The sequence below is a fragment of the Electrophorus electricus genome, chromosome 16, assembly GCF_013358815.1.
Source record: "Electrophorus electricus isolate fEleEle1 chromosome 16, fEleEle1.pri, whole genome shotgun sequence".
NCBI lineage: Eukaryota > Metazoa > Chordata > Actinopteri > Gymnotiformes > Gymnotidae > Electrophorus > Electrophorus electricus.
This window is the reverse complement of record NC_049550.1, coordinates 13178635-13192681: the sequence shown is the minus strand read 5'-3', so window position 1 is coordinate 13192681 and position 14047 is coordinate 13178635. Positions and strand designations below refer to the sequence as shown.

Below are 14047 nucleotides of genomic sequence, written 5' to 3'. Positions count from 1 at the left end.
CATCTTTTAGTAAACCTTACTTTAAAAAAATTGCACCCTGTTTGTTTTACCCAATATTTTAGACTAGCAATGAGATTTTAATAAGCTGGAAATGAAAACTTTTTATTTTTTAAACATTTTGAAATTCAGTGATCTGTTGCATTATGTGCATTTGCATACGCTTTACTTCTTAGGTCTTGTTCACAGAGGCATGGCAGTAGTGCCCTTGTGTAATAATAGATCTGCAGGGAATTAACACTGATGTCAGTTATGTTAATAATTCCAAATTATGTCAAGATGATGTTGCAGTTATGTCAATAATTCCAAATGATGGAGGTTCTGTTCTGATGGAGCGAAATGACCATCAAGACATCATCAGTCATCATCAGTTCTGTCTAGAGATAGTGGATTTGAGGATGGTAACACAATAACATTTTTAAAGTTCTAAGACCACAACACTTTGATCTGAACAATGTGTTGGGAATTTTAATGCTGTCAGTCTCATTAACTCCAGGTGTGCTCCTTTATAGAGAGGCCCATTTAACAAGATTCACTTTCGCATACATTAATCTTTGGTTAATTACTGCTGTCAGACACCTTAGTTTTGCTTTAAGATTACAGTGATGTAACATCAGTACTTAGCATCTTGGCTGTCGTCAACTTTGTGCAGACCTTTATTGGAAGTTATTACTCTGTTAATTCAGGTGAGAGGTTTTCACTCTGGATTGTATTGAAAAGCCTGGGGAACCATTATTCTCCATCAGTTATATTTTTTCCCCACTTATTGTCACCATGGAAATGATTTCGGCTCATGTTTGGAATGTGCGAAGCTAAAAGCAAATTTAAAAAAAAGGCATTTCTACCATGTCTGTTTTGTTTCAAGTCCTTGTAGGCTTTCAGTAAAAGGAAATAAATAATATTTGTCTGTCATCCATAAACTGATGTGTCTTTCAGTATTTTTATGGTGGGCACATGTAGCCCTCAAGGATATTGATCCACGAGGACTGATTCAAAAGTCAGGTTCACGACCTTAAAACAAAAATCAGTGTGTTGCGAATCAGTGACTGTTTTAGTGAAAGTGTGCAGGAAGACTGGAGCCATTTTGTATTGTAAAGCTTTTTAAATTGCACTCTGTCAGTAACAAAATGTATCATTGTACCATTGTATCATTTACCATGCACTAATTTATCTTGTGGGTTACTGATGTTGAATCCTTATGTTTTACATCTTAAGACTCAAACTCTAAGTAAAGGAACTTCTGTGGTCATTACATAATTTACATTTTTACTTGCCTTATACTCTTAGAAACAGTTTTGGCTAAATGCACACAATCAGGTCAGTGTACTGGTTTCACACTTGACAACATTAGTTGCATGTTGAAAATCTCACTCTCCTTTCATAAATCACTCCAGAAAATCACTAAATAGGGAGCATTTAGAGAAGTCAACATAGTCTTCAATCCCAGAATTCAATTACGTTTTTCATTTCACCCTTCACTCTGCAGAGGATGAAGGATTTAAATGCGGTGGGTCTGCTGAGATAAACTAATCAATAAAACAGTGAAAAAAAATGGAGCACCCACCCACCGTCAAAACTCCACCTGCTGCAGTGCAGCCAGTGTTTCAGTGCTTTTGTGCCGTAGTGCAGTCTCCACAAAATGTCCACAGGAATGCCTGGAACCTCTCCACTTGCATCACACCAAACAACAAAGTGTTGAAACTATAATCAAGATCGCAGTGCTTATGTCACTTCAGAAGGGGACACGTTTTCAATTACTTCAATGAATCTTGTTATACTTAAGGTTTGTCTACCCCGACATAAATGTTTTCACTGGCAGCCAGTGGATTTGCTGCTTCCTCTGCAAACACCTGATAAATAAACTGCAAAATGACTTGCAGGTGTGGAGGATTGGAAGCATGGGAGACTACAGACGTACAGACCCTTCGGCATGTGTCCGATTCTCCTAAATCATTCGTAATTAGAGAGGTGCAAAGATCATGGTGATGTTTAATGAGAACAAGAACTGAGAGAGAAAAAAAAGGTAGTAATATACAACAGCTTTTAAAAACAATTAAAACCTCTGTCACACAACTGATCATCATTTCCACATCCAAAGTTACAGAAAGTGGAAGTATTTGAGTGGGTTTAAGGAAGTTCTGAAAATCGCCAGTTTCTCTTGTAAAGTCTTAAGTGTTACTTCCTAGGTCACAATGTTCCTTGGCATTTTACCTTGCGAAAAGGACGATGGTGCTCATGAGTCTGATGGACTTCCTGTGAGGATGGTGGCACTGGCGAGTCTGATGGACTTCCTGTGAGGGTGGTGGCACTGGCGAGTCTGATGGACTTCCTGTGAGGGTGGTGGCACTGGCGAGTCTGATGGACTTCCTGTGAGGGTGGTGGCACTGGCGAGTCTGATGGACTTCCTGTGAGGATGGTGGCACTGGCGAGTCTGATGGACTTCCTGTGAGGATGGTGGCACTGGCGAGTCTGATGGACTTCCTGTGAGGATGGTGGCACTGGCGAGTGTCGATTATTTTGGCTGGTCTTTTTTTTGTTGTTGGCTTTTGTCAAACAAATAAAAATGAGTCTGAATCCTTTGAGAATCCAGAGTCTGCATCCCTGTCATTCACAGCTTGATCCTTCCTGTAGATCTCCTCAGTAAAAATGTTGAGGTGGCATACTTAGTTATGAAGCCATCTTAGTCATTGCCATGCCACATAACTGTCATAAAGTATATGCAGACAGTATAGGCATGTCAGCACAAAATTAGCCTGGATGCTAGCGGTGCAGAGTTGATCAAAGATGTTTGCATGCACTACAGTTTCACATGGCTGACATAAAATAGAGAGGGATGCAGAGAACAAACAACATTAGTTTAGCTCCAGAACAAAAATACACACAAGATGTGTTTAGTCAGTGAGGTATGCCATTTATATTTGTGCAACCAGTGAAACTGATCTGACTTCAGCGACAGACCTGCTTCACATGGCTATGACTTATATCATTCTTTGGAGGAAATTATCCACTATAATGCTTCCTCTTAAGTGAAAGCCAGACTTAATAAGGTCTTTATTCTTCTTGCTCACCATCTAGTTTTTCAAAAGTCATTCCATCAGATTAAGGCTTCTGGATTAGATCAGATCATAGATGAGGATGTAATTGGGTTTTTCATGGATTTAACCCAGCATGCTACAAATCCTATTGGATAACCTTTCCAAAATTGTCCCTTTGGCAGAGTAAAATAATTTACTGGTGTTAATGTCAACACCTGGGACACTGTCACAATTTCTTTCTTCTTCATCATCCCTGTCCTCTTCTTCATCGTATCCGTGTACACTCAAGTTCTGTCACTCTGAGTGAGGAAGTCCTGATATCTCCCTCCTCTGCCTTCCCGGCTGTGGCAGGACAGGCTCTCACCTCTACCGTCGGCCTGTTGACGTGGCGCCACCCGCTGAGCCTCGTCCACCGGAGACACCTGCTTGCCCCACTCTTCGCACCCACGAAGCACAGCGTGTTGATGACCCCGTTGCTCATGGCGACACACTCGACGATGTAAAAGGCGACCAGCGAGTGCCGCTGGCGTGTGATGAGTGCCGGGTAGAAGTCGCGCAGCAGGGCGAAGCCGTAGTACGGCGCCCAGCACAGCACGTACGCCACCAGAGCCGCCAACAGCGCCAACACCGTGCGGCGGCGCCGGCGCAGGCGCCGTGCCAGCTGCACCGTCGGGAAGCCCGGCACGCCCTTGAACCACAGCTCACGCGATATGTGGGCATAGCACGTTGCCATGACCACCACAGGCCCCAGGAACTCCACGAACAGAACAAACAGGAAGTAGGAGCGGTAGAACAGCCGCTGCTCCGCCGACCAGATCTGGGCACAGAAGATCTTGTTGCGGGGTGAAGCAATAGAGGTGGCACTGGCAACAGTAGTGGGGTACTCGTGCTCCGTAGCAAAGTAAGCAGACGGAACAGAGATGAGGATGGGGACGATCCAGACGCCGAATATGAGCCAATAGGCCGTGTGGTACTTCATTCGGGGTTTCAGAGGGTGCACAATGGCCATGTACCTAGCAAACACGCACACACATGCGGAGGATGGGTGAATGAGACCAAAAGATTGTAACAGTCGGAAGAGGCACAGACACCATAAAGCAGATGATATGTCAGCGGTCTAATGGAGTTGGCCTGTTTGAATGTCTGGTTTTTGTTATCAGAGCAGTGGCGAAACTCACTGTTGCCTTTCTTGGAAATACTGCTCAGAAACCAGTTATAAACATTCATATCAGCAGATAGACGGTGAGACATGGTAAGGAAACTAAGGAGAATGGCGGCTATATCAGATATAATTTTAGCCATGTCTCTAAACACATGTAGCATATAGACATACACAACCCATTATTAGACCTTCTTTAGTCATGAATGAAAGAATATGGAATATCTTTCTATGCTATATAAAATGCTCAGTTTCCCTTGCCAAATAGATTTCTACCTAATATGTACCCATTACCAAAATGTCAGAGGTGATTTATTATATCATTGTGCCTCATCCAGGGAACAATCCGTACCTTATTGTTTTGGATGTACTAATAAAATCCCTCGCAGGGCACATCTGTCAGCTTTAAGCCCCTCTAAACAAAATCTATAAATTTCTCGGCCTGCAACACTTCATAACGTGTCATGGAGGTCTGGAAAAGCAATCGTGTAAGTGTTTGCATCACCAGGAAATTTCATGATGTCACTGAGTATCATACTTACAAACCACTGAACATCAGGAATGTTTTTATGATAAATGCCATTTGCTGTATATAGTGATGATCTCATTGCTTGTATGATGTCACATTTCAGCCAAATGATGGAACAAATATGTTTTGTCCTCCATTTCATTTCATGACAAAAAAGTATTTTTAAAATAGCAGTGTGGCTGTAAATAACAACATTATGTACATGTATGTATTTGGACACATATGTATGTATTTATACACACATTTATATGTACATGCGTAAACAAAGTAACACCACACATATATCAGTAAGGGAGACCTTGTCATAGACCTCGTTCATGGGCCAGGTACAGGTTGGCTCAACTACAAACAAAACTGGACTCACCTGTCCACAGCGATGGCAAGCAGAACATTAGTGGACACATAGAGAGACACGGTCCTCAGGTAGTTGATGGAGACACACAGGACAATCCCATGATCCCACGAGAGCTGCTTCACCACATAGTAATCCACCAGGAATGGGCAGCACACGACAGCCACCAGGACATCTGACACCGCTAAGTTAGCGATGAGCAGGTTGGTGACGTTGCGTAGTTTTTTGTGACGCGCTAGCGTAGCAATGAAGAAACAGTTCCCAATTCCGCACACAAGCATGATGCAGACCAGAACCACAGCGATGATTATTGTAGCTACGAAGAAGGCTGTGTCCTGAGTCGTGTCCGGGATCTCATCCGGAGAAATCTCATAATCCAAAGGGATGTCATAGTTTGCCATTAGCAGGTTATGGGGCCTCTCTGATGGCCGGCATTGAGTCCATGTTTCTGCCGTGGTAGTGAAATTTATTTCCTCCATGTTTGCTCCTTTTTGTTGTTTCAGGTTTTAAATACATATGATACTGTTTCCCATCTTTTTATTATACCTGCAAAAAGGGGAACAAAACGATTTCATATAGAAGTATATATGGTCTGTATATATTCCCTATCTGGTAAGCAAAAAGTTTTTATAAATACAGTAAAATAGTAATCTGCAAGATACTTGCCTTGAGAAAGGTGTACCACGAGGACCAGGTTTAGACACTTTATGTTTTAATATTTATTAATGAGCAATTTACTAGTATAATGTACAATTCAACAACACTTCTTGTGGCCCTTCAGTATGAATAACAAAGTAATCCAAATCCAACGTACATTTTAGGACTGAACACATATTTGCTTCAAATTGATTGTCAATGTATATTTCAATTTTGACTTGATTTAATAAATTAATTAAAGATTGTCTTCGAAATTGTAGATTTCTGTAGTTATGATTTTAATAACTGTTAATTGGTAGTTTTGACAAACTATCATGTTTGTCAAAACTACCAATTAACAGTTATTAAAATCATCGGGCAAGTCTGGCTGGCTCAGTTTGTTAATTTTTACATTATATTTCAATGCATTTTGTTACATTTAATTTTTTAATTTTAATGGAAATGTGTAATAGAAATTCTATGTCAGTAGTTATTACAATAGTATTACTACATTTGTTCCTCCTAAAATACTATCCATAGAAAAACATGTTCCATCTCTTTAAGTTAAAACACATCCGTAAGAAAGCCTTTTTAAAGTGTAGATGACCCTTTTCACTAAATGGGCCATTTTGAAATAAAATTTTGAGTATCTTGAAGACCCACGTACAAACTTGAGTTTTTAACACTGTACTAGGGCTGGAGTCTCTCTAAAGTGATATCTTTAGTAAATGTTTGCTCAGAACAAGGTTCTCCTGTAAAACACTGTCCACTAGAATTTTTATTTTTATTTTTATTTGCATTAGACATGCACACATGTAAATGTGTAAATTCATAATTCATAGTAAGTGATGAAGTTACGTTAGTTCGGCCACAGTATTTTATTTTAGTATTTTACAGTATTTTATTGTTTGTAATAAACTGAACATGCACTACTCTGAAAGTCTAATAAATTACAGCACTCCTCGCTACAGCAACATTTTTGACAGTATCTTAATTAGTAAGGTAATCATTCACAGTACACATACATTTTAGGCTCTGTTTGCACAGATCCATATGCAGCAGTATGAGATTTTATTTGTGCTGCTGAATGAAAAATATCTTGAGCATACACCAACAAACATTTATGCAGGTGATGCGTTTAGCGCACAATAATTGCGCAATCCCCTGTTTTAAAATAAACTCTAGTGCACAATAAATTACATTAGCCTGTCACTTTCTCTAAGTGTCACTTTCTCTAACATGTTAGCAAACTTCAAGTAAAATCTATAATCTATTCTTTAACCATCTTATCTTAGCAGTTCAGCAAACCTCCACCCTTAATTACAACTGAATAATACCAAATACTTGGCTATGAGGCGCGCGGAAAAGAATACACAGAAATAAACAACTAAAATTCAGAAAATAAACACTAATGGAGCGTTTTCAGCAATGGAAAATTATAGATATCTTACCGACGTTTCCATGCGATTATTCGGTTTCTTCTTAATTTCTTGGCGTTTAGCGGCAGTTCTTAAAAGTAGTTCAATCCGCAGAAGCACGTTAAAGCAACCTGCTCTGCAAACCCTAAGCAACACCTGACGGGGTAGAAGCCCAACCTTCCAAGCCTCGGTAAAACAGCACAGTGTAAGACACACACTCGAGCACACACAAGCACACCGCCACATCAACACTTTCAACGCCTCGTGGCGGGCGTATCTCTCATCTTTTATCTCCACCGAATTCTCTTGTGCAGAGAACGCGTTATAAAAAGGTTTTGATGGTAAATGATCTTAGTGTGGTGCAAAGGAAGAGATCTCGCACAGGGAATTATCTTGGCAATTTTCAAACAGAACTATTTTTGTACGCCTATTAAGTGTTCCAGTACTGAATTCTGTCATAACAGTCAAGCCAATTCACTAAAATAATGCATATGAAGGATCTAGAAGATTATCATTTTAAGATGCCCAGCTCTTTGGGGCAAAATGTATTTGAGTACGTGAGTGTGTGTGATTGGTCGTGTCTTGGAGAAACATAAATAAATGTCTACACAGTGATGCACATTTTATCACAGAGGCCCTTGCAAACATTAAATCGAACATTAAACATTAAACAGAATATATATTACAAAACGGGCAAATGGCTAAAATTGTCCAGAAAAAGTATACAGATTCCAAAATCTGAGTTTACTGTTAACTTAAAACGCAGCTTATAGCAAGCAATTGTTTATTTTTAAAAACCTATCGACCTAGAACTTCCAAGTAGATGCCTTTTCGCACACGCGCCCACACGCACGAATCTCCTTCTCTAACTGTGTGCCCTTTTCCATCCCTCTCATGTCGTCATCAGTGTCGGCGTATCCCTCTCATGTCGTCATCAGTGTCGGCGTATCCCTCTTATGTCGTCATCAGTCCTGGCGTATCCATCTCTCTCTTTTTCGTTCTGCAATTAATCGCTGCGCTCTGTTCTCTTCAGATCTACTGCACGTCTGAGTGTATGTGTTCACACTTGTTTAGTAATCTAAATCTAAGATTACAAAACAATACATCCGATCTCAAGTCCTGTGATGCATGTATCAGCACTCAACTCTTCCTTTGACCTCGAGAGAAAAACATTGATTCATATAACTACTGAGAAGATTTACAGTGTGCCTATCACACTAGGAGGCTTTAACGCATCTAGTGACACGGAAGAAATGTCTAACCCGAGGAAAAAAACATAATTCACGTAGTTTCATTTAGGCCAAAGCATTCAATGAATTGAAAATCAAATCACATTCAATGATTTTATAACACAGACGATTAATTCTGTGTCTTGTTGAATTTCCACCTCTGTTCAAATAATTGAATTGATCCCATCCTTGACATGTATGTCATGTGGGTTATACAACTTAGAGGACGACTTAACTAGACTGCAGAATTAAAAGCGAAGTTATAAATGTGGTGAAGTAGCCTGATCTTCGTCGTGAAATAACAGACCCAGAGTCACGCAGAGAAAAGGGATTTATGACATCTGCTTGCAACTCTTTCTCCCGCTCTCATGAACAGACTTGCACACGCACGCAAGCACACGCTCCTGCAGACGCGTGCACTGATTTTCCTCAGTCTCCACTCATTTACCTTTAGATGAGATGGCGCGTATAGCCACGACGGTCGGCTATCGTGCTGCTTCAGCACGACAAACAGCAGCTACTGCGATGGAGAAATAAATCGCCACGAACGAGCTGTAAAGCAGAGCATCTGTTCGCTCGTAAAACCAACATCAGAGACGAGAAAGCCCCTTCATAAACATCACCGGAGTCTTCTCATTCATCTATAAATCAACACCCATCACACGCAGTTCGGGTCATGGGTAGTAATGTATTCTGACTGTAATGTTTTACATTTTTTTGGCCAAATTTAACGCCGTGATTTGAAGCCTGTCTTCAGCACCCGCACGAATCGCTCTTATGGGATAAAAAAATGTTGTTTTTTTTCTGTGATCGTACAACATGCAGTACCTGTTACTCTATTCGCAGACGGAACAAAATGTAATAAATGAGAAAACTGCAAATACATCAAAATTAATGTGCATGTGTCCAGGGAGATATTGGGGGGGGGGGGTGTCTTCCTTCGTGCTGGACTTCTCATATGCCTGTTAGATGTGATACGAGATTAATAACGACATAGCCTCTAAACAATAACAGGGAAGATTGTTTTTATTACTTGGTAAATGATCTGAATGATAAAAAGAGCACGTATCGACCACCATTTCTATCCCACCTTACCAGAATTTTCAGACCCATGAGTCCATGTTCCAGGCAAACTTAAACTGAGTAGAATATGCACTCAGCAGAAAGAAACCTTGGTCTGTACACAACGCCCACGTTACAGGCATCTGTTACCGCAGAGCACTTGGCGTTCGGCTATAAAATTCTTTCATTATGCTGAAACTTGCGCATTCATCCTCCGTTGGTAAAGGCGGCTGTGAGCGACGCAGAAAAGGTCCTTCTCCAGCGTGCATCTGCAAGGCTTGGAGACTTATACCATCACCCTGTTCTCATAAACATCTTAAAAGAAAAGGGGTAATGAGCATCTATAGACACACGACCTGTGGCACAACAAATAACGGGCCTAAGTAACATGAGCAAGCTTCTCTTCTTTTGGATTTATGTAGAAATTCAAACAGGTGTAAATCTAAAATCACACCATACATCTTACATCGCAGATAAAAAAAAAATAAATAAAAATCAGGCAACAGAGAATTAATTTATTAAAAATGCTGAATTGGATGTGTCTGCATCATGAAAATGTCACCAGCACAGAACATCGACAGCGGTCTATTGATTGACCTGTCAGTGGGTCAAAATTCATAACAGCTCGCAGTCTGTGCTGCAGAATTAGCTAGTTTGGCCTTGAACTTGCCTTCCTGGTAAAAAAAAAAAAAAAAAAAAAAAAAAAAAAAAAATCATAATTGATGGAGAAAACTGAAGCATCAAAAGGATCATCTCGATTTTCCCCATTAAGCTGCTGTTGTCTCATGAAATACACTTCAAACCATTAGAGGATGCCAGAAGCTCCACTTACAAGTGACATTCGCAAGAGATATTTTACACAAACACTCTCTGCTTCAGCAAGATTGAACACCGGTGGTGGCGGAACCTCAGAAGAAAAAGTCTTAATAGGCTATTTCACTATTAAAAAAAACAAACACAAAAAAACCCACAACACCCCTCCCTTTGCACCAATATGCCAACGTCAACAACCGACATCCTGTAGAGTAATAAACATAAGAGCTCAATCAACCTGAACTTAAGAGACAAGAGAAATAGGTGAGAACGGCTGTTTTCAGTCCATTTGCGCTGTTGTCGCACGTAGGTGTGTGCGTGAGGCGCGGTCACTTCTTGGCGTAGGTGATCTTCATGGCGCAGGTTGCTGTGATGCGGAAGCCCTGCAGGGCATCCTTGGCCACTCCAGCTTGGGCTTCACTCTCAAACTCCACGAAGGCGATGTCGTGCTTCCCGGGCACCAGGCGCACTTCCTTAAAACCAGGGAACCTGTGCAGAGGAAAGAAAGGCCATGAGGGGGCGCCAAAGAGCAGAACATTATAGAAATAAACGGCCGAACATTCTCAGTCTCTAACAGGATAGACAGTGACTCGGCAGTGAAAGTGTGGGAAATAATGCGTAATTTAAAAAAGGCTATCAGTTTTCTATTATGAAACCATAAATTTGGATAGACATGGAAAGGTGAGATTTACTGTCCAGCGTCTTTTGAGGTGCATGCAACCAACCAGTCAGGCTATTTCTCAACTGAATCAGTACTGAAGGTCATAGCTTATGGTTGAATTCATTGGCACAACAGGTGCATCGTAACAGCGAGAAGTAGATCAGCAAAGACGTATTCCAATTAATTACATTTACGGCATCTAGCTGATGGTTTTATCCAAAGCGATTTACAATTATGACCGAGTAGAACTTGAGCAATTGAGGGTCAAGGGTCTTGCTCTGGGGCCCCAACAGTGGCAACTTGGCAGTGGTGGGACTTGAACCAGCAACCTTCCGATTAAAACTGCCCAATTCACTGATGTACAGGAAACCTAGCTGAGCACTGCATGGAGAAACCTGACTGGCAAAGGCAAGAAACACAGGGACTCTCAGAATGGATGCCTTCACTGCCCAGTGTCTCTGACAGGAAAGGACCGACTCACTGGTTGAACAGCATGGACAGCATCATCTCGTTGGTCTCCTCAGGCAGGTTGGTCAGGAACAGGATGTAGTTCGGTGGATTATCCGGAACCTTAAACCAGTGGGACAGAGAGGGGACCGTGATCAATAGTTACTGCGCTGCACTATGCAGGGACTCTAAAAACCATCATAGAAGAAACATAACGCAGTCAACCACAAAGGAATTCAGCGCCATTTAGTACCTGGACCGTAGCTGGTGGAGCCGGCTGCATGTTCACAGCACCCTGCAAGACCAAACACATGTTCGTCAAACTGCAGATAACACAGGTGCAGTTTGGAAGCGATGCAACTGGATGTTTCAAACAGTACGATCACAGCATGTCAGAGGAAACGTGCAAAACATGGATCAATGCTGCCATGTCAGGGATGCTAATGAGGACCTTCAAAACGGTAGTTTAATATTCAGAAATTGATAACTTTTTTCATTGAGATGAAACAAACGTTCACAAAAAACATGACAACTGTGGACCTTCAGTAGTATTCACACACACCCACCCACACACCAAACTGACCGCCGGTTTCTTGGCCGCGTTAGCCGCTTGCTCCTGAGCCTTCTTCTTTTTCTCCTTCTTCTTGTCCTTGTCGCTGTACGTGCCCCTCACTTTAGCGATGACGTCCGAGTCCGTTTTCGCATACTGGATTCGCTGTGAGCCAACGGCACAAACAACCTCCGTAACTACAGTGTTCTCATACCAGGTCTGATGCCCCCACCGCTGAGATCTTGGCATCCGAGGGGGGTGGGCTGGGAGATGAAGGACAGGCGTGCTCTGCCGAACTGGCTGAGCTGTGTGCAGAGCCAGGAGCTTTCTGGAAGCTTACGTCAGGGTCATTCTTTGCTCAGCTATGGTGACTAAAGGTGCTGATTAGTTTTCAGGTGTGCCGCATCCCGGCAATGAGTACAATTACATGCAGACACAGACCTGACCATGTAATATGAAATGCAATTGGGCCAGATAAAGTTCTGCATCCAATATGCTCATTTATTCTGTATTCTATGCATTCAAAGTATTCTATTACAACCTAATCATTTTATATTCTGGTTTGCCAAATTACGAATGCAGGCGGGGAAAGAAATGAAGGCCAGTCAGAGATGTTTCTGCGTGGGGGAGTAAATGCGGTTTTTCACGTAGTTAGAGTGTCGTACCACAGAGTTTGGATAAACAAGGATTCTAGTCTACGGCGATTTCAATTTAAGACATAATGCAAAATAAAATCATGATCGCTAGTCTGTAACAGTAACTATAGATTAGACAGACCAAGATATTGTGGACAAGACTATCCAATCTATGACTTATCTCTAACATTCCAGAGAGTCTCACTACTCAAACGTACTGCGAACCCCGACCAGGTACAGGCGTGAACAAAACCCTGAAACACTGACCATGGGCTTGTTGTAGAAAGGGAAGCCCTGGAGCTGCCTCAGCGCGTTCGTAGCCGCAGAGAGCTCTTTAAATACGACGAACGCCTGACCCCTCATTTTCATGGTTTTCATGGCGACAATTTCGATGATCTGTCCGAACTGGGAGAACAGGGCGTACAGTGACCTCTTCAGTTCTATGGTAAAGAGAACTGATTAGTTTTCCAATCATAGGAAATAATTGACCGTTTAAATATTTTAACGCTAACCATGCAGTCAACTGTTTTAGCACTTAATGTAGCTATCTACCAACTTAGCTAAAAGTAGACAGGTAAAAGTCACAATCAATCATAAACGTTCGGGACATAGCTACCTTCTTTCTTTATCTTATCATTTACGTTGTTGATGTAGATTGTGTGATTCGGCCGAATATCCATGTTTCGTGAACCCTAAGGAAGATGTATCTGCGAGGACGAGAAACGTTCAGTGCAATATATCAACTACAACTAGAGAGCACAGAGAGCCAACAAAACAGATCAACACGGTTTATGAGCACATACTCGTGATCTGATAATGAAGCAACATTACTCCTCGTAATATGGAAACCATAAACAAACAAGAATCTGTATACTAAAATCAACAAAGTAGCTATTTTTAATGAATGGATGATATTCTCATACTTACCACACTTGTCTTTTACCGGAAACCGCCAGATCCCGCTAGTCTGCTTCCTTTATGTGCTTTAACACGCATAACACATTTGGAGCGCCGCCTACTGTAGTGGAGCAATTATTAGTCAGTACAACATTTACATTTACGGCATTTTGCAGACGCTCTTATCCAGGGGGACTTACAAAAGTGCTTTGTCATTTAGTCATAGAATATCCTAGTACAGTACAGTAGGTTAGAGTCCAATATACCAATGAACTAGAATGCTGTAGAAATAGAGGGATCACTGCTGATACCTAGAAGTACAAAATACATAAGGTCTATCTTAAACAATGATAAGTGCTATAAACAATAAGTGCCAGAGTTTGTTAAACAACATAAACAATACCCTACAATAAGCACTATTTTGGTCAGTCAATATGGTAGCAGAATCGGTTGTCCTTTAAATATTCCACAAATAGATGTCTGTTCTTTGAAGACTGCAAGGGACTCTGCTGTCCGGACAGAAAGTGGGAGTTCATTCCACCATTTTAGAGCAGGACAGAAAATAGTCTCGACGCTTGTCGTCCATGAAACCTGAAGTAAGGTATTTCAAGCCGAGCCGTACTTAAT

At 41.4% G+C, this 14047-nt stretch overlaps 2 protein-coding genes across 2 annotated transcripts; both read right to left on the bottom strand.

Moving 5' to 3' along the window:
- Positions 1–3297: 3297 nt before the first annotated feature.
- Positions 3298–5551, bottom strand: prokr1a (prokineticin receptor 1a). The gene is made up of 2 exons (XM_027013783.2): positions 5085–5551; positions 3298–4045 (listed from the first exon to the last, which is right to left on the bottom strand). Exons 1-2 carry the CDS (start codon positions 5549–5551, stop codon positions 3298–3300), a joined length of 1215 nt encoding a protein of 404 aa, XP_026869584.2.
- A 3812-nt stretch (positions 5552–9363) lies between these two features.
- Positions 9364–13530, bottom strand: snrpb2 (small nuclear ribonucleoprotein polypeptide B2). Its single transcript, XM_027013750.2, has 7 exons — positions 13451–13530; positions 13140–13230; positions 12791–12963; positions 11922–12053; positions 11592–11633; positions 11373–11461; positions 9364–10719 (listed from the first exon to the last, which is right to left on the bottom strand). The coding sequence occupies exons 2-7, from the start codon at positions 13201–13203 to the stop codon at positions 10560–10562; spliced, it is 660 nt and encodes a 219-aa protein (XP_026869551.1). The 5' UTR covers positions 13204–13230; positions 13451–13530; the 3' UTR covers positions 9364–10559.
- Positions 13531–14047: the final 517 nt, after the last annotated feature.